Source organism: Salmo salar, unplaced genomic scaffold (assembly GCF_965601325.2).
Source record: "Salmo salar unplaced genomic scaffold, fSalSal1 ptg000408l, whole genome shotgun sequence".
NCBI lineage: Eukaryota > Metazoa > Chordata > Actinopteri > Salmoniformes > Salmonidae > Salmo > Salmo salar.
Window position 1 is genome coordinate 797,255 of NW_027675377.1, and position 24,809 is coordinate 822,063.

General features: G+C 39.4%; 2 protein-coding genes across 2 annotated transcripts in view; both read right to left on the reverse strand.

The window, feature by feature from the left end:
• The window catches only part of LOC145875960 (uncharacterized), a 220,933-nt gene that overhangs the window by 41,505 nt on the left and 154,619 nt on the right, over nt 1-24,809 (reverse strand). The gene's annotated exons all lie outside the window — the stretch shown is intronic.
• LOC145875959 (uncharacterized) lies at nt 12,645-24,621 on the reverse strand. Its single transcript, XM_082971731.1, has 2 exons — nt 24,113-24,621; nt 12,645-14,956 (listed from the first exon to the last, which is right to left on the reverse strand). The coding sequence occupies exons 1-2, from the start codon at nt 24,378-24,380 to the stop codon at nt 14,238-14,240; spliced, it is 987 nt and encodes a 328-aa protein (XP_082827857.1). The 5' UTR covers nt 24,381-24,621; the 3' UTR covers nt 12,645-14,237.

Genomic DNA, 24,809 nt, shown 5'->3' on the forward strand with positions numbered 1-24,809 from the left:
TCTAATCATCCCCAGCTTACAATTGGCTCATTCATCCCCCTCCTCTCCCCTGTAACTATTCCCCAGGTTGTTGCTGTAAATGAGAATGTGTTCTCAGTCAACTTAACTGGTAAAACAATGGTAAAAAGACAAAAAAATCCACATGATATCGATGAGTTATGACAAATAAGTGTTGTGTTCCTTTGTTTAGGGACCCCTACATTTAAATGCATCATTCCAAAATGTAGCTGACTGTCTTCTGCAGGTTGTCCTCTAACCAGTGAGGTAAAATATATCTCCCATTTCCATGTGTTTTTTTAGTTGTGTTAGTTTCAACATCACGTACAACCTGATTTCCCCCCTAATGGATATCAGTGATTTATTGCTACTTGTCAAAACAACAGTGTTTCTGGTGCTTGTACAGTTTTATAAGGTGCTTGTTTTAAATAATACAAGTAATATAATCATTGTGGCAGATGTTTGTGTACATAGCACATTTTATGTTTAGGTTTTCAATTTATCACAAACTGTTTCTGCATATTGGTTATTGATTTGGACACGTTAAAACTGTGTTTTGACATTGGGGATATCCCATCTAGCAAAATGACATTGAAAATATGACTATGCAATCAAATATTTCATGTAACATTTAGTAGTGATAATTATTTATGCAACCAACTGACAATTTTTTGGTACAATTATATTGACATTGTTGCCCTGTTTTTAGAATATCAGGGTTCATTCTCAGATGTGCCAACCCAAATGTACTAGAGCATGACATTGGGGACTGGGCCCCGTTCCAACAACATGCCTATCTAGTGAACCCTGAAAAGAGAGAGAAGCTCCGCAGTGAGGTGGAAAGTTACTACGGATATTTGCAGGAGTTTCCTCTTGAAATCAGACATGTCTGTGGTGAGGACAACTTGGTTGCTGATTGTCTCAAGGGTGGGCAGTCAAAAAGATTTGTTTTTTTGCGTTTAGCTAGTGCGTTGCTATAGATCACAATTTATTTTGACTACACATTTTTCCGTGTCGGAGATGAGTTTTGTTTGGGCTCGTTCCAAGGGGATGAGAGTTCTAGAAGCTAGGGAGTTTTAGGAAGATGAGAGTTCTAGAAGCTAGTGGGGAGAATATATATATTTTTTCTTGTTTATAATTGTTGACAGCCAGTAGACACCATGTTTATATTGGTGAAGGTGAAGCATTGTAGTTGATTATAATGTGAAATAGAAGTTATTTTCAACTAGTGGAAAAATGAGGAAGGGAAGCGCTACTGAGGTACACAATAGTAAATGTTGGTAGACAGAAGGTGCTCTTTGGTAAAAGGGGTGAGTTGGTCATCAAAAAGAAAGGAGGACCAAGGCACTCTTCATATAATTGATTAAAATGCCTTTATTAGTATGGCAGGTTCAATAGAAACAATGTTTAAAAAAAATCCAACGCGTTTCGGCTGCATGGCCTTCGTCAGGGAGTACAAAGAAATGATACAATGTCCTCTTTTTAACAGCTTTTCCAATTAGCCCTAATTGGAGAGGGAGTGGTTACAAAATTGATTGGACACACCTAGTAAGCAATAGTATACACATTAAAAAGTGAAACACTGTGGCTGTGTTATCACAAAAAAGGAAAGATAATACAACACCAAGCTAGAGGCACTAGAACACCCAGCAAGGTAGTTCCAACCCTAAACATGTCTGGGAGAGAAGTCAAGAACAAGAAAGCAATCTATTCCCTAGTACACTTGAACCCAACAAAACATGAACAACAGTCTAAACATAGCTGAGGGCAATTGAGAAGAAAGACCACTAAATGACAGCAAATGGACCTATCACAACCCTACAGGAATGGACCTATCACAACCCTACAGGAATGGACCTATCACAACCCTACAGGAAGGGTGAGAAATCCATATCTTCATGTAAACCAGGGTATTTAGTGGCCTGTAGTTTGTAAATCCATATCTTCATTTAAACCAGGGTATTTAGTGGCTTGTAGTTTGTAAATCCATATCTTCATGTAAACCAGGGTATTTAGTGGCTTGTAGTTTGTAAATCCATATCTTCATGTAAACCAGGGTATTTAGTGGCCTGTAGTTTGTAAATCCATATCTTCATGTAAACCAGGGTATTTAGTGGCCTGTAGTTTGTAAATCCATATCTTCATGTAAACCAGGGTATTTAGTGGCCTGTAGTTTGTAAATCCATATCTTCATGTAAACCAGGGTATTTAGTGGCCTGTAGTTTGTAAATCCATATCTTCATGTAAACCAGGGTATTTAGTGGCCTGTAGTTTGTAAATCCATATCTTCATGTAAACCAGGGTATTTAGTGGCCTGTAGTTTGTAAATCCATATCTTCATGTAAACCAGGGTATTTAGTGGCCTGTAGTTTGTAAATCCATATCTTCATGTAAACCAGGGTATTTAGTGGCCTGTAGTTTGTAAATCCATATCTTCATGTAAACCAGGGTATTTAGTGGCCTGTAGTTTGTAAATCCATATCTTCATGTAAACCAGGGTATTTAGTGGCCTGTAGTTTGTAAATCCATATCTTCATGTAAACCAGGGTATTTAGTGGCCTGTAGTTTGTAAATCCAAAAACTTTCCCTTTGGTTTAACTGTTTAAGACGGCCCCCTTTTCTAATAGAGGCCGGAATGTGATCAATACCCACAAAATACAGTACTGAAGCAGAGAACATTAAAATAATCATTCAAAATAATTGGGGAATTATCCAAAGTGATACTCTACTACGCCAAGTCTTTCCTGAGCCACCAGTCATAAGCTTTAAAAGATGTCCTACCCTAAATGATAAATTAGTACACAGTTATCTTCCGGGTGACTCTCAAAAAAAAAACTTGGCTTGACCACAAACCCAAGGGCTCTTTTAAATATAACCACTGCAGAAATATTGCACAGAAAAAGTATTTTGTTGATACAGCTTCCAAAATGGAGTATTACGTCAAGCATTTCATTAACTGCAAAACCACTCATGTCATCTATAGATTGGAATGTCCACAGTGCAAGGTGTTCTACATTGGACGGACAAAGAGACGCCTTCAAGACCGCCTAGCGGAACACAAGTATGCCATACGGGTAGGCAATGACGACTACCCCATGGCAAGGCACTATAAGTCCTTACACCAAGGCAACCCTGCCTCCCTCTCTTCGCCCCAACCCGGGCTCAAACCAGGGACCCTTGCACACATCAACAACTGACACCCCACGAAGCAACGTTACCCATCGCGCCACAAAAGCCGCGGCCCTTGCAACGCAAGGGGAAACCCTACTTCAAGTCTCAGAGCGAGTGACGTCACTGATTGAAACGCTATTAGCGCGCACCACCGCTAACTAACTAGCCATTTCACATCGGTTACACCTACAAGCTGTGGGTATTGATCACATTCCGGCCTCTATTAGAAAAGGGGACCGTCTTAAACAGTTAAACCAAAGGGAAAGTTTTGGGATTAAATATTTATGTCCCCTTAGTGGTTCATCACGTCAGCAAAAGGGAATATGTTCCATTTATGTTTATTTAGTGCAAATTGTCCACTGGTATTGCTGTATGAAAGTGAATTTTCCCCCCAGGCATACATACATGTTCTTTGTTATTACCGGAGCCACTGCCTGTTCACCCCGCTATCATTCAGAAGGCGAGATCAGTACAGGTGCATCAAAGCTGGGACCGAAAGACTGAAAAACAGCTTCTATCTCAAGGCCATCAGACTGTTAAATAGCACAGAGAGGCTGCAGCCTACATATAGACTTGACATCATTGGCCACTTTAATAAATGGAACACTAGTCACTTTAATAATGTTTGCATATCATTTCTCATCTCTATGTATAAACTGTATCTCAGTCTATGCTGCTCTGACATTGTTTATCCATATATTTATATATTCCTAATTCCATTCCTTTACTTAGATTTGTGTGTATTAGGTATTTGTTGTGAAATTGTTAGATATTAATTGTTAGATATTACTGCACTGTGGGAACTAGAAGGACAAGCATTTCACTACACCTGCAATAACATCTGCTGAACACCTGTATGTGACCAACAACATTTGATTTATTATGAAGGTAATTTGTGTCAAATGTACTTTTCCCTACTGATTCACCCCATCTCTTTACATTGCTTATGCATATTCAGTGGCCTGACTGTGTCAAAGGCCCATCCTGGTAGATCTGAACCTAATGCAGCTTGGAGTGATCGGATGACAGAAGTCACATTTAGGTGCCAGGTGTAACTGAGGCCATAGATGCTCCATATACATTACTTTGAGTGTTTTATATAATATGACTAAATGTGTTTCTGTGTTGCAGGGACAGTCAATAAATGGAACAGCAAGGCCACAGAACATGACATAAGCAGAGCTGTGGGAGACCACCTCAAGCCCCTGGTAGAGCCGGGGGTGGTGTTTACCACTCCACCACGCCTTCAGCAGGCTGGAAAAGTGGGATTGATACAGTTTTTCATACTAAGGTGGACCACTAGTTTGTTGATTGGTCGGTCATTGGGTTAATTTGTTTTACAATATGTTCAAATCAAATCAAGCTTTATTTATACAGCACATGTCAGACATGGATGCAACACAATGGCTTCACAGGAAAAAACTATGAAAATAATCAGAAATATTTAGTACACAAATATGAGGATAAAAAACAATAATAACAACTGAAAGACTAATGAGCATTGGAAGGAAATGCCATTGATTAAAATATCAACAATATGATGCTATATCCAACCCAAAATATAACTTGTTTTTTAGGAGGGGCTCTGAAAGACACTATGGGGGTGTCCACTGGAAGTTGACTAGTAACAACAACTGGGACCTAAAAGACACCCACCATGAGACCCACTAAATCTGCCCAAGAAGAGGCAAACAAAAGAAAAACCCACACCAAACTTAAAGACAGGAAGCAAACCAAAAAGGTGGAGCAACTAAAGGTGTTGACTCTCCACATGTATCAAGACAACTGGAGCACTGGGCCAGACACTCTTAAATAGAACCTGGACCAGCTCAGGTGAAACACCTTCCCACTAACGAGATGGACAAGCCAGCACAGGTGTAACACATACTGACTAACGAGGTGACACCAATCAGTGCGTCCTACGTGCTAACGAGCTAGACGTGCTAACGAGCTAGATGTGCTAACGAGCTAGACGTGCTAACGGGCTAGACGTGGTAACGAGCTAGACGTGCTAAAGAGCTAAAGTCCAACCTCAAAACATAAATGGAAAAACCAAAGCCTGTAGCACCTTCCCCCTTATGACAACAAATATATCCTATATTTTTGTTGAAAAAGTTTGCTCACCACCAACAGAAAACAACTTCCATTTCACATGATAATCAACTACAATGCTTCACCTTCACCAATATAAACATGGTGTCTACTGGATGTCAACAATTAAAAACAAGAAAAAACACGTATTTCTAAATAATAATATACAATAGTATTATTTGTTTCTCCTTTTTCTTTCTATAGAATCCTAAAACTCACTAGCTTCTAGAACACTCGTCTTCCTAAAACTCACTAGCTTCTAGAACTCTCGTCTTCCTAAAACTCACTAGATTCTAGAACTCTCCTCTTTCTAAATCCCACTAGCTTCTAGAACTCTCGTCTCCTTGGAACGAGCCCAAACAAAACTCATCTCCAATACGGAAAAACGTGCAGTCAAAATAAATAAAGATCCATAGCAACGCACTAGCTAAACGCAAAACACAAATCTTATATCCATTTGGGGGGAAATCAGGTTGAACCTGCTCTTGAAACTAACACAACAAAACAAAAAACACATGGAAATGGAGATATATTTCACCTCACTGGTTAGAGGACAACCTGCAGAAGACAGTCAGCTACATTTTGGAGTGATGCATTTAAATGTAGGGGTCACTAAACAAAGGAACACAACACTTATTTGTCATAACTCATCGATATCATGTTGAAATCAATTGTGCCGAGAGGAAGGAGATGAGGTTGCACGTCCTGTTAAAACTAACAGCTCAAAAACCACACAGAATCTGGGAATAGTGTGTACATCCCTGGTTAGAGGACAATTTGTAGAAAACAGCCAGATACATTTTGATTCCAGTGGGTCACCAACATGGTAAGTGTAACACAACTCTTTTTGTGTTAGTCACTTTTAGTTAAATCTCATAAATAGTAACTCTTTCAATTCAGAGCCTAGATTTTCCCCCTGAGGCTAATATCCATATCATGTTGAAATCAATAGAACAGGGGACAAACGTTTAGGGTTCTACATTGTGACATCATTAATATACACCTACTACAATGTTAAAACATTCTACATTGTGACATTATATCATTGATATCATGAAACAACTCCTTCATGTATTTTCTGATGTTTGATCAGAGAGCTTTTATCAAAGTATCTCTTGTCACATTGACCACAGCCAAAATATTTCTCTCCTGTGTGTGTTCTCTGGTGTAATGTCAGAGAGCCAGATGTAGTAAATCTCTTCCCACATTGAGTACAGCTAAATGGTTTCTCTCCTGTGTGTGTTCTCTGATGAATTTTAATGCCTGATGAGGTGAATCTCTTCCCACTGTCAGAGCAGCAGAGAGTTCTCTTCCCTGTGGATCTCTGCAGGTGTTTCTTGAGGTGTTCTGATCTGGAGAGACTCTTCTCTGCCTCTTCAGCATCATGAGGTTGTTGAGGCTCCCCAGAGGATCCACGATAGTCCCATATCTCTCCTGTGTGAACAACAAAGTCAGACAGATGGTTAAAGGCCCACAACAGCGGTAATCCACTGTAAAAGGTGATGCCAACAGCGTAGCCATGATGTTGTACAACAATTGACATCTGTAATGAATGTTAGAATTATTTGACAATTGTCTTAAAATGAGCAAGAAAAGTAATATTTTGTCTTGTTTTCACATTCGTAGTAACATTACGATTGTAGGCTAGAAATAAGTTATTCATGTTGTTGAACCTCTAAGCAGTGTGCCAGACGACTTTTGGTCTCCAATATAGGCCCCTTTCTGTGTTTGCTAAAATTGCAGCACGAGGGCAATGCACACAATTTGGTTGCAGAAACTCATCCCTGCTAATGAGGAAATGGCTAGTTATGGATGTAGTATATCTGGTAATGAGGAAACCACTAGTTATGGATGTAGTATATCTGGTAATGAGGAAACCACTAGTTATGGATGTAGTATATCTGGTAATGAGGAAACCACTAGTTATGGATGTAGTATATCTGGTAATGAGGAAACCACTAGTTATGGATGTAGTATATCTGCTAATGAGGAAACCACTAGTTATGGATGTAGTATATCTGCTAATGAGGAAACCACTAGTTATGGATGTAGTATATCTGGTAATGAGGAGACCACTAGTTATGGATGTAGTATATCTGGTAATGAGGAAACCACTAGTTATGGATGTAGTATATCTGCCTGGAGCAAAAATGGTGAGCAAAGATTTTAGTTTTTCACAATGTATTCTGAATGTGAATGGGGGAAACTCAGGGGAGTAACCTCCATTTCCAGGTTGATGATGAGTTCATTTCACACTACTTTGAATTATAATTGTAAGACTCATTTGAATCTCCTGCTTAATATGTTTGTGTTATTGTCGCAAATCAAATGCTTTGTACTTAAAAAACACTTAAACCAGTAAAATGCTCTTTGGCTTTTCCATCAGCCTGACAATGAGGGTTTGTACACTCTTTGCCAAATTGGCCCATAACTTCACCTAACAACAATCATACCTATGTAATGAACGAAGAAGCACTTTGGTTGTTGTTGCATGACACACATAGTGTCCTCTAGGACCCATAACAATAACATAGACCTACTGTAGGACCCATAACAACAACATAGACCTACTGTAGGACCCATAACTTCACCTAAAAACATAGACCTACTGTAGGACCCATAACTTCACCTAACAACATAGACCTACTGTAGGACCCATAACTTCACCTAACAATAACATAGACCTACTGTAGGACCCATAACTTCACCTAACAATAACATAGACCTACTGTAGGACCCATAACTTCACCTAACAATAACATAGACCTACTGTAGGACCCATAACTTCACCTAACAACATATACCTACTGTAGGACCCATAACTTCACCTAACAACAACATAGACCTACTGTAGGACCCATAGCTTCACCTAACAACAACATAGACCTACTGTAGGACCCATAGCTTCACCTAACAACATAGACCTACTGTAGGACCCATAACTTCACCTAACAATAACATAGACCTACTGTAGGACCCATAACTTCACCTAACAACAACATAGACCCACTGTAGGACCCATAACTTCACCTAACAATAACATAGACCTACTGTAGGACCCATAACTTCACCTAACAATAACATAGACCTACTGTAGGACCCATAACTTCACCTAACAATAACATAGACCTACTGTAGGACCCATAACTTCACCTAACAATAACATAGACCTACTGTAGGACCCATCATTTATTTTTTTATTTTTTTATTTCACCTTTATTTAACCAGGTAGGCTAGTTGAGAACAAGTTCTCATTTGCAACTGCGACCTGGCCAAGATAAAGCATAGCAATTCGACCCATACAACAACACAGAGTTACACATGGAATAAACAAAACATACAGTCAATAATACAGTAGAACAAAAGAAAACAAAAAGTCTATATACAGTGAGTGCAAATGAGGTAAGTTAAGACAATAAATAGGCCATGGTGGCGAAGTAATTACAATATAGCAATTAAACACTGGAATGGTAGATGTGCAGAAGATTAATGTGCAAGTAGAGATACTGGGGTGCAAAGGAGCAAGATAAATAAATAAACACAGTATGGTGATGAGGTAGGTAGATAGATGGGCTGTTTACAGATGGGCTATGTACAGGTGCAGTGATCTGTGAGCTGCTCTGACAGCTGGTGCTTAAAGCTAGTGAGGGAGATATGAGTCTCCAGCTTCAGAGATTTTTGCAGTTCGTTCAAGTCATTGGCAGCAGAGAACTGTAAGGAAAGACGACCAAAGGAGGAATTGGCTTTGGGGGTGACCAGTGAGATATACCTGCTGGAGCGCATGCTACGAGTGGGTGCTGCTATGGTGACCAGTGAGCTGAGATAAGGCGGGGCTTTACCTAGCAGAGACTTGTAGATAACCTGTAGCCAGTGGGTTTGGCAACGAGTATTAAGCGAAGGCCAGCCAACGAGAGCGTACAGGTCGCAGTGGTGGGTAGTATATGGGGCTTTGGTGACAAAACGGATGGCACTGTGATAGACTGCATCCAGTTTGTTGAGTAGAGTGTTGGAGGCTATTTTATAGATGACATCGCCGAAGTCGAGGATCGGTAGGATGGTCAGTTTTACGAGGGTGTGTTTGGCAGCGTGAGTGAAGGATGCTTTGTTGCGATATAGGACGCCGATTCTAGATTTAATTTTGGATTGGAGATGCTTAATGTGAGTCTGGAAGGAGAGTTTACAGTCTAACCAGACACCCAGGTATTTGTAGTTGTTCACGTATTCTAAGTCAGAGCCGTCCAGAGTAGTGATGCTGGACGGGCGGGCAGGTGCAGGCAGCGATCGGTTGAATAGCATGCATTTAGTTTTACTTGCGTTTTTTTTTACATAGATGGCAATAAAAGTTACTTTTAGATTTGTATAATTTTCATTTAGATAGAATGTAGATTAATCACAGGCAATGATTTTGAGATACTATTATAAATGAAATGAAACTGTTCCAGTAAAATGTACATATGAAAATCACAACTGGCACACAGATTGGTAGAAATGGTCAGATAACTTGCCACTCAGCTGATGTAAGAAGGGCTATATAAATACATTTGATTTGATGATGGAATATTTGATTATTTTGACTGCCAGAGCGAGTCTACCTCTGAAAATAACATACAGTCCTTGGACCTTGAGGAGTAACGGGGGCAGCAATCAGCAGTAGAAACAATAACAAAGCGTACTCCCTGCCCGTTTCAGTAAAAAGCTGAGGGATGGGGCTGGAGAAATGTAACCATCCATGATATCAACATTCTAGTTTTAACCATGTTTTGAGGATATACAGTGTTTGTTTATATTTACTGACAAACATTGGAGTAAAAGAAACTTATATTTTGGGTTCTGATGGGGGTTCGACAGTTCAACTAAGCTCATGAGGCATTTATAAGTGATTTATTCAAGAAACAGATGGGTACATATCATTAATGTATAAGTCCCCAAATGGATGTAACAACTGCTGATTGCCCCTTTAAGAGAACATCTTGGGCTAATCTAATAGGAGATATTGAGGACTACAGTATTTCAGGCATTGTCATTGGATGCATTTGATCAATTGTTAACGTTTTGTTGATGGTCCACTCTTGATGTTCTACACGTTACAGTGAAGCTTCAGCCATTCCTACAGAACAACATTAAAGTGTAGAACCCCTTTACTGCATATTGGTTCAACGACTGCAGAGACGGTACTTACTGGTGTTAAACAGATCTCCAACCTCCTCTTCTTCCTCCAATGTGACAGTCATCTCCCCCTCCTCCTCTTTCACTCCAAAAACTGCATCCTCCTCTTCTTTTACTGTAACATCCTCCTCCTCTTTCACTCTGAAAGAGTCGTCCTCTTCTTTCACTGAAACGTCTTTCTCTTCTTCTTTCACTGTAACAGCTTCACCCTCCACTTGTTTTTGTATTGTAACATCTTTCTCTTCCTCCTCCTCTTTCACAAGAGCTTCTTTCTCCGTCCAGCAGACCTCCTCTTTAACAGGAGGAGAGTAGCTTAGTGAACTCATGGTCGGTATGTTAGCTAGTTAGCATTAGCGACTAGCCTAGTTCTAAGCTAACTTAGCAAACCAGCTAGCTGACAAACAACGTAAATATATAATTAAATGGGCCAACAAGTACATACGACAGAAGTGTGTTTAATACACAGCGACTAATATACACCAAACCAGTGTAAAGAGCGTGAATGTTGTAGCTATGTTTGCTAGAAAGCTACCGAGGTGTCTGACTAGCTGTTGTTGTTGAAGGAGCCTCCCGTCCACTAGATTATACGTCACACTGGCAGCATCGCCTGAACCTAAAAGACGCACATCGCCATCTGCTGACTGGACTGGGCAACGCAGTTGAGGAACCAAACGTTTATTTTTCATTTATTTCAGGAAAGTTTAATATTATATTAAGTCGTTCAAAGAGAAGCATGTGTTGATTGATTCGTTTTTAATGAGTGAGAATTTAAAACAAACTTTACACCCACTACATATTTTCATTGAACCATACTTCTGACATGGATCATTTTGACCCCAGAGGCATATCTTTTATCATAGCCAAAATGTATTTTATTCATGACTTTGTCAATCACCTGGTTCTTAATAAATCTATATCATGGTTTAGTGTTTCTGTATCAATATGGACTTTTAACAAATTCAAATCCTTTGGAGTCATTTTGACCCCAGACAAAAGCACCTTTGATAAATAGGACGTTTATTTCAAATCAAAATCACATTTTATTGGTCACATACACATGTTTAGCAGATGTTACTACGGGTGTAGCGAAATGCTTGTGTTTCTATCTCAGACGGTGCAGTAATATCTAACAAGTAATATCTAACAATTTCACAACATAGACCCAATACACACACATCTAAGTATTTGAATCTAAGTTTCTCTGTAGACATGATCCATCCCACCAGATGGTGGAGGGGCACCTGTATCAGTGGTTTTGACCAGATAGACACCTGCAGATACACAGTATAGTGCCTCCCATGTACTCTCCTAAGATTGGACCTTTCTATACCATGTATCACGTGACTGTGTACAAAACTGCCAGCGGTAGAAAACTCTGCCAGTGGTATACAGTGCATTCGTAAAGTATTCAGACCCCTTCACTTTTCCACATTTTGTTACATTACAGCCGTATTCTAAAATGTCATAATTTTTCCCCTCATCAATCTACACACAATACCCCATAATGACATCACAATACCCCATAATGACAAACCAAAAACAGTTTTTTTTACATTTTTGCAAATTTATTTACTGAAGTATTCGTACCTCAGCCAGGATTGTGAAATGTTAGGAAATAATATGTCATGTTTTACTCGTACCTCAGCCAGCATTGTGAATGGTTAGGAAATAATATGTCATGTTTTACTCGTACCTCAGCCAGCATTGTGAATGGTTAGGAAATAATGTCATGTTTTACTCGTACCTCAGCCAGCATTGTGAATGGTTAGGAAATAATACGTCATGTTTTACGAGTACCTCAGCCAGCATTGTGAATGGTGTCTGATGCAGTGACATACTAGACCATGGCAGTAAATCTAATACTTAGGTGTTTTTAGGCATGAAAGGTCTGGGGTGGTTCTGTGGTTATAAGTTACATCTCTGGCCATGCTGGCAGGGTCTGAATCAAACCCAATATCCAGTAGGATTGATCTGTTTGATCCATTTGTTTGTTTCAGTTTCCAGTAGTTGAATCCTTTAACATATTGTTGATTTCAACATTTTTCATTTTCAACAAATGAACTGGGTTGGTTGAAAAGTGATACTTAAACTTACATACCAGCACTATTTTGACATAGTGGAAGATATACTGTTTTTCATACTAAGATGGACCAAGATACGTGTTGCTTTTGCACATATTTCTTCATTAGTTTTGCAAAAGTCTGTTGATTGTCAGTCATTGGGTTCATTAGTTTTATATGTTCAAATCAAGCTTTATTTATACAGCACATTTCAGACATGGATGAAACACAATGGCTTCACAGGGAAAAGAAAACAAAAAAACAATGAAAATAAACAGCAATATTTACCACAAACATAAGAGGATAAAAAAAATGAAGAATAACAACTGAAAGACTAATGAGCATTCTAAGGAAAATTAATTGATTACAATATTAACAATTGGATGTTATATTCAACCATAACGAGATGGACAAGCCAGCACAGGTGTAACACATACTGACTAATGAGGTGACACCAATCAGTGCGTCCTACGTGCTAACGAGCTAGACGTGCTAACGAGCTAGACGTGCTAACGAGCTAGACGTCTTAAAGTCCAACCTCAAAACATAAATGGAAAAACCAAAGCCTGTAACACCTTCCCCCTTAAGATAACAAATATATCCTATATTTCTTTTGGACAAATTTGCTCACCACCAACAGAAAACAACTTACATTTCACATTATAATCAACTACAATGCTTCACCTTCACCAATATAAACATGGTGTCTACTGGATGTCAACAATTAAAAACAAGAAAAAACACGTATTTCTAAATAATAATATACAATAGTATTATTAGTTTCTCCTTTTTCTTTCTATAGAATCCTAAATCCCACTAGCTTCTAGAACACTCGTCTTCCTAAAACTCACTAGCTTCTAGAACTCTCGTCTTCCTAAAACTCACTAGATTCTAGAACTCTCCTCTTCCTAAAACTCACTAGCTTCTAGAACTCTCGTCTCCTTGGAACGAGCCCAAACAAAACTCATCTCCAATACGGAAAAACGTGCAGTCAAAATAAATTGTGATCCATGGCAACGGACTGGCTAAACGCAAAACACAAAACGTTTTAACTGCCCACCCTTGAGACAATCAGCAACCAAGTTGTCCTGACCACAGACATGTCTGATTTCAAGAGGAAACTCCTGCAATATCCGTAGTAACTTTCCACCTCATTGCAGAGCTTCTCTCTCTTTTCAGTGTTCACTAGATAGGCATGTTGTTGGATCGGGGCCCAGTCCCCAATGTCATGCTCTAGTACACTTGGGTTGGCACATCTGAGAATTAACCCTGATATTCTAAAAGCAGGGCAACAGTGATGCATTTACATTTAGGGGTCGCTGAACAAAGGAACACAACACTTATTTGTCATCACTCATCGATATCATGTTGAAATCAATTGTGCGAGAGGAGGGAGATGAGGTTGCACGTCCTGTTAAAACTAACAGCTCAAAAACCACATGGAATATGGGAATAATGTGTACATCACTGGTTAGAGGACAATTTGTAAAAAACAGCTAGCTACATTTTGAAGTGTTGCATTGTGATTCCAGTGGGTCACCAACGTGGTAAGTGTAACACAACTCTTTTTTTGTTAGTCACTTTTTGTTAAATCACATAAATAGTAACTCTTCCATTTCAGAGCCTGGATTTTTCCCCCTAAGGCTAAAATCAATTGAACAACAAACGTTTAGGGTTCTACATTCTGACGTTATTAAAATACTCCTACTACAATGTTAAAACATTCTACATTGTGACATTATTTCACTGATATCATGAAACAACTCCTTCATGTAGTTTCTGATGTTTGATCAGAGATCTTTTATCAGAGTATCTCTTCCCACACTGATCACAGCTATAAGGTTTCTGTCCTGTGTGTGTTCTCTGGTGTATAGTCAGACAGCCAAACGTACTAAAACTCTTTACACATTGATCACAGACATAAGGTTTCTCTCCTGTGTGTGTCCGCTGGTGTACTATCAGGCTGTTTAGCTGAGTAAAACTCTTCCCACATTGATTACAGCTATATGGTTTCTCTCCTGTGTGTGTTCTCTTGTGTATAGTTAGATAGCTAGATGTCGTAAAACTTTTCCCACATTGATTACAGCCATAAGGTTTCTCTCCTGTGTGTGTCCGCTGGTGTACTATCAGGCTGTTTAGCTGAGTAAAACCCTTCCCACATTGATCACAGCCAAAAGGTTTCTCTCCTGTGTGTATCCTCTGGTGTGATTTCAGAGTTTGTAGCCGAATAAAACTCTTCCCACATTGATCACAGCCATAAGATTTCTCTCCAGTGTGAATTCTTTGATGTATTTTAAGGCCTAGTGAAGAGTTGAATCTTTTCCCACAGTCAGAGCAGCAGTGAGATTTCTCTCCTGTGTGAACTCGCTGGTGTTTCTTGAGGAGTTCTGATCTGGAGAGACTCTTCTCTGCCTCGTCAGCATCATGATGTTGTTGAGGATCCCCAGGATCCCAATAGTCCCGTCTCTCTCCTGTGAGAACAAAGTCAGGCAGATGGTTAAAGGTCCACAACAGCAGAAATCCACTGTTTATTTAAGGTAAAAGGTGATGCCCAGAGCGTACCCATGAAGTTGTACAACAATTGACGTCTGTTAAAATATTTGAAAATTAAGACAGTCAACTTAGCAACAATCATATTTTGTCTTGTTTTCACACTAGTAGTAACTAGAAAAGTTTTTAAAGTTGTTGAAACTCTAAGCAGTGTGCCAGATGACTTTTGGTCTCCAATATTGGCCCCTTTCTGTGTTTGCTAAAATTGCGGCACGAGGTCAATGCACATGCAATTTGATTGCAGAAACACCTCCTTGCTAATGAGGAAACCACTAGTTATGGATGTAGTATATCTGCAAATGAGGAAACCGCTAGTTATGGATGTAGTATATCTGGTAATGAGGAAACCACTAGTTATGGATGTAGTATATCTGGTAATGAGGAAACCACTAGTTATGGATGTAGTGTATCTGGTAATGAGGAAACCACTAGTTATGGATGTAGTATATCTGCTAATGAGGAAACCACTAGTTATGGATGTAGTATATTTGGTAATGAGGAAACCACTAGTTATGGATGTAGTATATCTGGTAATGAAGAAACCACTAGTTATGGATGTAGTATATCTGGTAATGAGGAAACCACTAGTTATGGATGTAGTATATCTGGTAATGAGGAAACCACTAGTTATGGATGTAGTATATCTGGTAATGAGGAAACCACTAGTTATGGATGTAGTATATCTGGTAATGAGGAAACCACTAGTTATGGATGTAGTATATCTGGTAATGAGGAAACCACTAGTTATGGATGTAGTATATCTGGTAATGAGGAAACCACTAGTTATGGATGTAGTATATCTGGTAATGAGGAAACCACTAGTTATGGATGTAGTATATCTGGTAATGAGGAAACCACTAGTTATGGATGTAGTATATCTGGTAATGAGGAAACCACTAGTTATGGATGTAGTATATCTGGTAATGAGGAAACCACTAGTTATGGATGTAGTATATCTGGTAATGAGGAAACCACTAGTTATGGATGTAGTATATCTGGTAATGAGGAAACCACTAGTTATGGATGTAGTATATCTGGTAATGAGGAAACCACTAGTTATGGATGTAGTATATCTGGTAATGAGGAAACCACTAGTTATGGATGTAGTATATCTGGTAATGAGGAAACCACTAGTTATGGATGTAGTATATCTGGTAATGAGGAAACCACTAGTTATGGATGTAGTATATCTGCTAATGAGGAAACCACTAGTTATGGATGTAGTATATCTGCTAATGAGGAAACCACTAGTTATGGATGTAGTATATCTGCTAATGAGGAAACCACTAGTTATGGATGTAGTATATCTGGTAATGAGGAAACCACTAGTTATGGATGTAGTATATCTGCTAATGAGGAAACCACTAGTTATGGATGTAGTATATCTGGTAATGAGGAAACCACTAGTTATGGATGTAGTATATCTGGTAATGAGGAAACCACTAGTTATGGATGTAGTATATCTGGTAATGAGGAAACCACTAGTTATGGATGTAGTATATCTGGTAATGAGGAAACCACTAGTTATGGATGTAGTATATTTGGTAATGAGGAAACCACTAGTTATGGATGTAGTATATCTGGTAATGAAGAAACCACTAGTTATGGATGTAGTATATCTGGTAATGAGGAAACCACTAGTTATGGATGTAGTATATCTGGTAATGAGGAAACCACTAGTTATGGATGTAGTATATCTGCTAATGAGGAAACCACTAGTTATGGATGTAGTATATCTGGTAATGAGGAAACCACTAGTTATGGATGTAGTATATCTGGTAATGAGGAAACCACTAGTTATGGATGTAGTATATCTGGTAATGAGGAAACCACTAGTTATGGATGTAGTATATCTGGTAATGAGGAAACCACTAGTTATGGATGTAGTATATCTGGTAATGAAGAAACCACTAGTTATGGATGTAGTATATCTGGTAATGAGGAAACCACTAGTTATGGATGTAGTATATCTGGTAATGAGGAAACCACTAGTTATGGATGTAGTATATCTGCTAATAAGGAAAACGATAGTTATGGATGTAGTATATCTGCTAATGAGGAAACCACTAGTTATGGATGTAGTATATCTGGTGATGAGGAAACCACTAGTTATGGATGTAGTATATCTGGTAATGAGGAAACCACTAGTTATGGATGTAGTATATCTGGTAATGAGGAAACCACTAGTTATGGATGTAGTATATCTGGTAATGAGGAAACCACTAGTTATGGATGTAGTATATCTGGTAATGAGGAAACCACTAGTTATGGATGTAGTATATCTGGTAATGAGGAAACCACTAGTTATGGATGTAGTATATCTGGTAATGAGGAAACCACTAGTTATGGATGTACTATATCTGCTAATGAGGAAACCACTAGTTATGGATGTAGTATATCTGCTAATGAGGAAACCACTAGTTATGGATGTAGTATATCTGCTAATGAGGAAACCACTAGTTATGGATGTAGTATATCTGGTAATGAGGAAACCACTAGTTATGGATGTACTATATCTGGTAATGAGGAAACCACTAGTTATGGATGTACTATATCTGGTAATGAGGAAACAGCTAGTTATGGATGTAGTATATCTGGTAATGAGGAAACCACTAGTTATGGATGTAGTATATCTGGTAATGAGGAAACCACTAGTTATGGATGTAGTATATCTGGTAATGAGGAAACCACTAGTTATGGATGTAGTATATCTGGTAATGAGGAAACCACTAGTTATGGATGTAGTATATCTGGTAATGAGGAAACCACTAGTTATGGATGTAGTATATCTGGTAATGAGGAAACCACTAGTTATGGATGTAGTATATCTGGTAATGAGGAAACCACTAGTTATGGATGTAGTATATCTGGTAATGAGGAAACCACTAGTTATGGACCACCAGTTATGGATGTAGTATATCTGGTAATGAGGAAACCACTAGTTATGGATGTAGTATATCTGGTAATGAGGAAACCACTAGTTATGGATGTAGTATATCTGGTAATGAGGAAACCACTAGTTATGGATGTACTATATCTGGTAATGAGGAAACAGCTAGTTATGGATGTAGTATATCTGGTAATGAGGAAACCACTAGTTATGGATGTAGTATATCTGGTAATGAGGAAACCACTAGTTATGGATGTAGTATATCTGGTAATGAGGAAACCACTAGTTATGGATGTAGTATATCTGGTAATGAGGAAACCACTAGTTATGGATGTAGTATATCTGGTAATGAGGAAACCACTAGTTATGGATGTAGTATATCTGGTAATGAGGAAACCACTAGTTATGGACCACCAGTTATGGATGTAGTATATCTGGTAATGAGGAAACCACTAGTTATGGATGTAGTATATCTGGTAATGAGGAAACCACTAGTTATGGATGTAGTATATCTGGTAATGAGGAAACCACTAGTTATGGATGTAGTATATCTGCCTGGAGCAAAAAATAGTGCGCAAAGATTTTAGTTTTTCACAATGTATTCTGAATATTACAGCGCATATCAGGACAAGATCAGGAGTGCTACTCAAGGAAACTCACATTAAGCTCTGTGTCTACTCACTAATTCACCACCGTGGGGGAAAACTCAGGGGAGTTCTCAGAGGCTGACAGCAAAAATAGCCTCCATTTACAGGTTGCTTATGAGTGCATTTCACATTACTTTTGGATTAGAATTGTAGGGCTCGTTTGAATCTCCTGCTTAATATGTTTGTGTTATTGTCGCAAATCAACTGCTTTATACTTAAAAAACACTTCAACCAGTAAAATGCTCCTTGGCTAGCTTTAACATCAGCCTGACAATGAGGGTTTGAACAGTAAGTGTTTAACAAACAATAACATAGTAGAGGTCGACCGATTATGATTTTTCAACGCCGATACCGATTATTGGATGACCCCCCCAAAAAAAACATACCGATTAAATCGGCCGATTTTAAATATATATTTGTAATAATGACAATTACAACAATACTGAATTAACACATTTATTTGAACTTAATATAATACATCAATAAAATCAATTTAGTCTCAAATAAATAATGAAACATGTTCCAGTTGGTTTAAATAAATAATGAAACATGTTCCATAGTGCAAAAACACTGTTGGAGAAGAAAGTAAAAGTGCAATATGTGCCATGTAAGAAAGCTAACGTTTAAGTTCCTCGCTCAGAACATGGGAACATATGGAAGCTGGTGGTTCCTTTTAACATGAGTCTTCAATATTCCCAGGTAAGAAGTTTTAGGTTGCAGTTATTATAGGAATTATAGGACTATTTCTCTCTATACCATTTGTATTTTATACACCTTTGACTATTGGATGTTCTTATAGGCACTTTAGTATTGCCAGCCTAATCTCAGGAGTTGATAGGCTTGATGTCATAAACAGCGCTGTGCTTCAAGCATTGCTAAGAGCTGCTGGCAAACGCAGGAAAGTGCTGTTTGAATGAATGCTTACGAGCCTGCTGCTGCCTACCATCGCTCAGTCAGACTGCTCTATCAAATATCAAATCATAGACTTAATTATAATATAATAAACACAGAAATACGAGCCTTAGGTCATATTCAATTTAATATCGCTCTTCACCGACCCAGGAAGGGGTGGGGCCAAACAGGTGTTGTACCTCATTTCCCTCCTTCAGGGAACAGTAATTATAGTCATAAAGTTACACTCCCTTTCAGTCGGTCAACTTCGGTACAAAATACTATGGGACAATACAATCATTCCTCAACTGACCCAAACAGATACTAAATGAAACGGCCCCTGGCAGACCACCCAGACCTGACCCCACAAGATGCTTCAGTTGTCAATTTATTAATTGTCTTTTGTTTGAAACACTCCTGTCAATGTTGAGTAAGGACGCACACCTAATTACACATATAGAAGTAGGATTAGTCTAATAGCCTACAGCTGTGTCTGTCCCAAACTCACTGGCGCAGGAAACTCTGTGGGCCCAGAATATTTTATACAATGTTGCAAGCTTGCATTCTTCAGTTTCAGGCTACCCAGTTGATAGTAGATACAATGTTTCAAAATCATTGTAGACAGGCCATGTGCAGCCAATGTGATTTATAAGGTATTTATTTTGATCAGGATATTTTCTAACTGCAGTCTGCAATGTTTTTATTTGTTGGCTATTTTTACATAGTTGGCAATAAAAGTTACTTTTAGATTTGTATAATTTATATTTAGATTTAGATAGAATGTAGATTAATCACAGACAATGATTTTGAGAGACTATTAGGAATTAAAATGAAACTGTTCCACGAAAATGAAAATATGAAAATCATAACTGGCACCAGATCAGTAGAAATGGTCAGATAAATTGGCACCAAATGGAAAAGGTTGCTGACTGCTGGTGTAGTCTATTACCAGAAACTATAGGAGCATAACGACTGCTGGTGTAGCCTATTACCAGAAACTATAGGAGCACAACGACTGCTGGTGTAGCCTATTACCAGAAACTATTGGAGCACAACGACTGCTGGTGTAGCCTATTACCAGAAACTATAGGAGCATAACGACTGCTGGTGTAGCCTATTACCAGAAACTATTGGAGCACAACGACTGCTGGTGTAGCCTATTACCAGAAACTATAGGAGCATAACGACTGCTGGTGTAGTCTATTACCAGAAACTATTGGAGCACAACGACTGCTGGTGTAGCCTATTACCAGAAACTATAGGAGCATAACGACTGCTGGTGTAGTCTATTACCAGAAACTATTGGAGCACAACGACTGCTGGTGTAGCCTATTACCAGAAACTATAGGAGCATAATGACTGCTGGTGTAGCCTATTACCAGAAACTATAGGAGCATAACGACTGCTGGTGTAGCCTATTACGAGAAACTGTAGGAGCATAACGACTGCTGGTGTAGCCTATTACCAGAAACTATAGGAGCATAACGACTGCTGGTGTAGTCTATTACCAGAAACTATAGGAGCATAACAACTGCTGGTGTAGCCTATTACCAGAAACTATAGGAGCATAACAACTGCTGGTGTAGCCTATTACCAGAAACTATAGGAGCATAACGACTGCTGGTGTAGCCTATTACCAGAAACTATAGGAGCATAACAACTGCTGGTGTAGCCTATTACCAGAAACTATAGGAGCTTTGTGGGCTATACTCGGCCTTGTCTTCGGACGGTAAGTTGGTGGTTGTAGACATCCCTCTAGTGGTGTGGCGGCTGTGCTTTGGCAAAGTGGGTGGGGTTATATCCTGCCTGTTTGGCCCTGTCCGGGGGTATCATCGGATGGGGCCACAGTGTCTTCTGATCCCTCCTGTCTCAGCCTCCAGTATTTATGCTGCAGTAGTTTATGTGTCGGGGGGCTAGGGTCAGTCTGTTACATCTGGAGTATTCTCTTGTCTTATCCGGTGTCCTGTGTGAATGTAAATATGCTCTCTCTAATTCTCTCTTTCTTTCTTTCTCTCGGAGGACCTGAGCCCTAGGACCATGCCTCAGAACTACCTGGCATGATGACTCCTTGCTGTCCCCAGTCCACCTGGCCATGCTGCTGCTCCAGTTTCAACTGTTCTGCCTGTGGCTATGGAACCCTGACCTGTTCACCGGACGTGCTTGTTGCACCCTCGGCAACTACTATGATTATTATTATTTGACCATGCTGGTCATTTATGAACATTTTAACATCTTGACCATGTTCTGTTATAATATCCACCCGGCACAGCCAGAAGAGGACTGGCCACCCCTCATAGCCTGGTTCCTCTCTAGGTTTCTTCCTAGGTTTTTGGCCTTTCTAGGGAGTTTTTCCTAGGGAGTTTTTCCTAGCCACCGTGCTTCTTTCACATGCATTGCTTGCTGTTTGGGGTTTTAGGCTGGGTTTCTGTACAGCACTTTGAGATTTCAGCTGATGTACAAAGGGCTATATAAATAAATTTGATTTGATGATAACGACTGCTGGTGTAGCCTATTACCAGAAACTATAGGAGCATAACGACTGCTGGTGTAGCCTATTACCAGAAACTATAGGAGCATAACGACTGCCGGTGTAGACTATTACCAGAAACTATAGGAGCATAACGACTGCTGGTGTAGACTATTACCAGAAACTATAGCTTAACGACTGCTGGTGTAGCCTATTACCAGAAACTATAGGAGCATAACGACTGCTGGTGTAGCCTATTACCAGAAACTATAGGAGCATAACGACTGCTGGTGTAGACTATTACCAGAAACTATAGCTTAACGACTGCTGGTGTAGCCTATTACCAGAAACTATAGGAGCATAACGACTGCTGGTGTAGCCTATTACCAGAAACTTTAGGAGCAGAACATCAGAATGTACGAAGGCAAGCAGCAGCGGGAGGAGTAGGCTAAGGAAGAGGTTTTTCTGATGGTTAGGCTATCTTGTTTCAGAGGGGTGTCATCAATAGCCCATAATGACATAATGACAAAGTTAAAACAGGTAAAAAACAGAAATACCTTATTTACTTAAGTATTCAGACCCTTTGCTATGAGACTCAAAATTGCTTTCAGGTGCATCTTGTTTCCATTAATCATCCTTGAGATGTATCTACAAGTTGTTCGGAGTCCACCTGTGGTAAATTCAATTGATTGGATATGATTTGGAAGGCACACACCTGTCTATATAACGTCCCAGAGTTGACAGTGCATGTCAGAGCAAAAACCAAGCCATGAGGTCGAAGGAACTGTCCGTAGAGCTCCAGGACAAGCTTGTGTCGAGGCACAGATCTGGGGAACGGTACCAAAAACAAATTCTGCAGCATTGAAGGTCCCCAAGAACACAGTGACCTCCATCATTCTTAAATGGAATACTCTTCCTAGAGCTGGTCACCAGGCCAAACTGAGCAATTGGGGGAGAAGGGCCTCGGTCAGGGAGGTGACCACAAACCTGATGGTCACTCTGACAGAGCTCCAGAGTTCCTCTGTGGAGATGGGAGAACCTTCCAGAAGGACAACCATCTCTGCAGCACTCCACCAATCAGACCTTTATGGTAGTGGCCAGACAGAAGCCACTCCTCAGTATAAGGCATATGACAGCCTGCTTGGAGTTTGACAAAAGGCACCTTAAGGACTCTAAGACCATGAGAAACAAGATTCTCTGGCTTAATGAAACCAAGATTGAACTCATTGACCTGAATGCCAAGAGTCAGGTCTGGAGGAAACCTGGCACCATCCCTACGGTGAAGCATGGTGGTGGCAGCATCATGCTGTGGGGATGTTTTTCAGCAGCAGGGACTGGGAGACTAGTCCGGAAAGTATTATGTGAAATTATTTTGATGTGATATTTAAATATTGTGTGAAATTATTCTGAATTGATATGAAAGTATATGTGAAATTATTTTGATGTGATATTTAAGTATTGTGTGAAATTATTTTGATGTGATATGAAACTACAGCAATTTATGTTTCTAGAAACGTATTGCAATTGAGAATCAATTCACATTTAGATGGATTATTTGACTATTTTACCTGAACAGAGCCAGTCTACCTCTGAAAATAACATACAGTCCTTGGACCTTGAGGAGTAACGGGGGCAGCAATCAGCAGTAGAAACAATAACAAAGCGAACTCCCTGCCCGTTTCAGTAAAAAGCTGAGGGATGGGGCTGGAGAAATGTAACCATCCATGATATCAACATTATAGTTTTAACCATGTTTTGAGGATATACAGTGTTTGTTTATATTTACTGACAAACATAGTAAAAAAAGAGTAAAAAAAGCTTATATTTTGGGTTCTGATGGGGTTCGACAGTTGAACTAAGCTCATGAGGCATTTATAAGTGATTTATTCAAGAAACAGATGGGTACATATCATTAATGTATAAGTCCCTAAATGGATGTAACAACTGCTGATTGCCCCTTTAAGAGAACATCTTGGGCTAATCTAATAGGAGATATTGAGGACTACAGTATTTCAGGCATTGTCATTGGATGCATTTGATCAATTGTTAACGTTTTGTTGATGGTCCACTCTTGATGTTCTACACGTTACAGTGTAGCTTCAGCCATTCCTACAGAACAACATTAAAGTGTAGAACCCCTTTACTGCAGAGACGGTTCAACGACTGCAGAGACGGTACTTACTGGTGTTAAACAGATCTCCAACCTCCTCTTCTACCTCCTTCTCCTCTTTCAATGTGACAGTAATCTCCCCCTCCTCCTCTTTCACTCTGAACGCGTCTTCCTCTTCTTTCACTGAAACGTCTTTCTCTTCTTCTTTCACTGTAACAGCCTCACCCTCTACTTGTTTTTGTGGTGTGATATCCTCTTCCTCCTCTTTCACTAGAGCTTCTTTCTCCATCCAGCAGACCTCCGCTTCTTTAGCAGGAGGAGAGTAGCTTAGTGAACTCATGGTCGGGGATGTTAGCTAGCTAGCATTAGCGACTAGCCTAGTTCTAAGCTAACTTAGCAAACCAGCTAGCTGACAAACAACGTAAATATAAAATTAAACGGGCCAACAAGTACATACGACAGAAGTGTGTTTAAAACACTGCGACTAATATACACCAAAACCAGTGTAAAGAGCGTGAATGTTGTAGCTATGTTTGCTAGAATGCTACCGAGGTGTCTGACTAGCTGTTGTTGTTGAAGGAGCGTCCCGTCCACTAGATTATACGTCACACTGGCAGCATCGCCTGAACCTAAAAGACGCACATCGCCATCTGCTGACTGTACTGGGCAACGCAGTTGAGGAACCAAACGTTTATTTTTCATTTATTTCATAAAAGTTGAATATTATATTAAGTCGTTCAAATAGAAGCATGTGTTGATTGATTCGTGT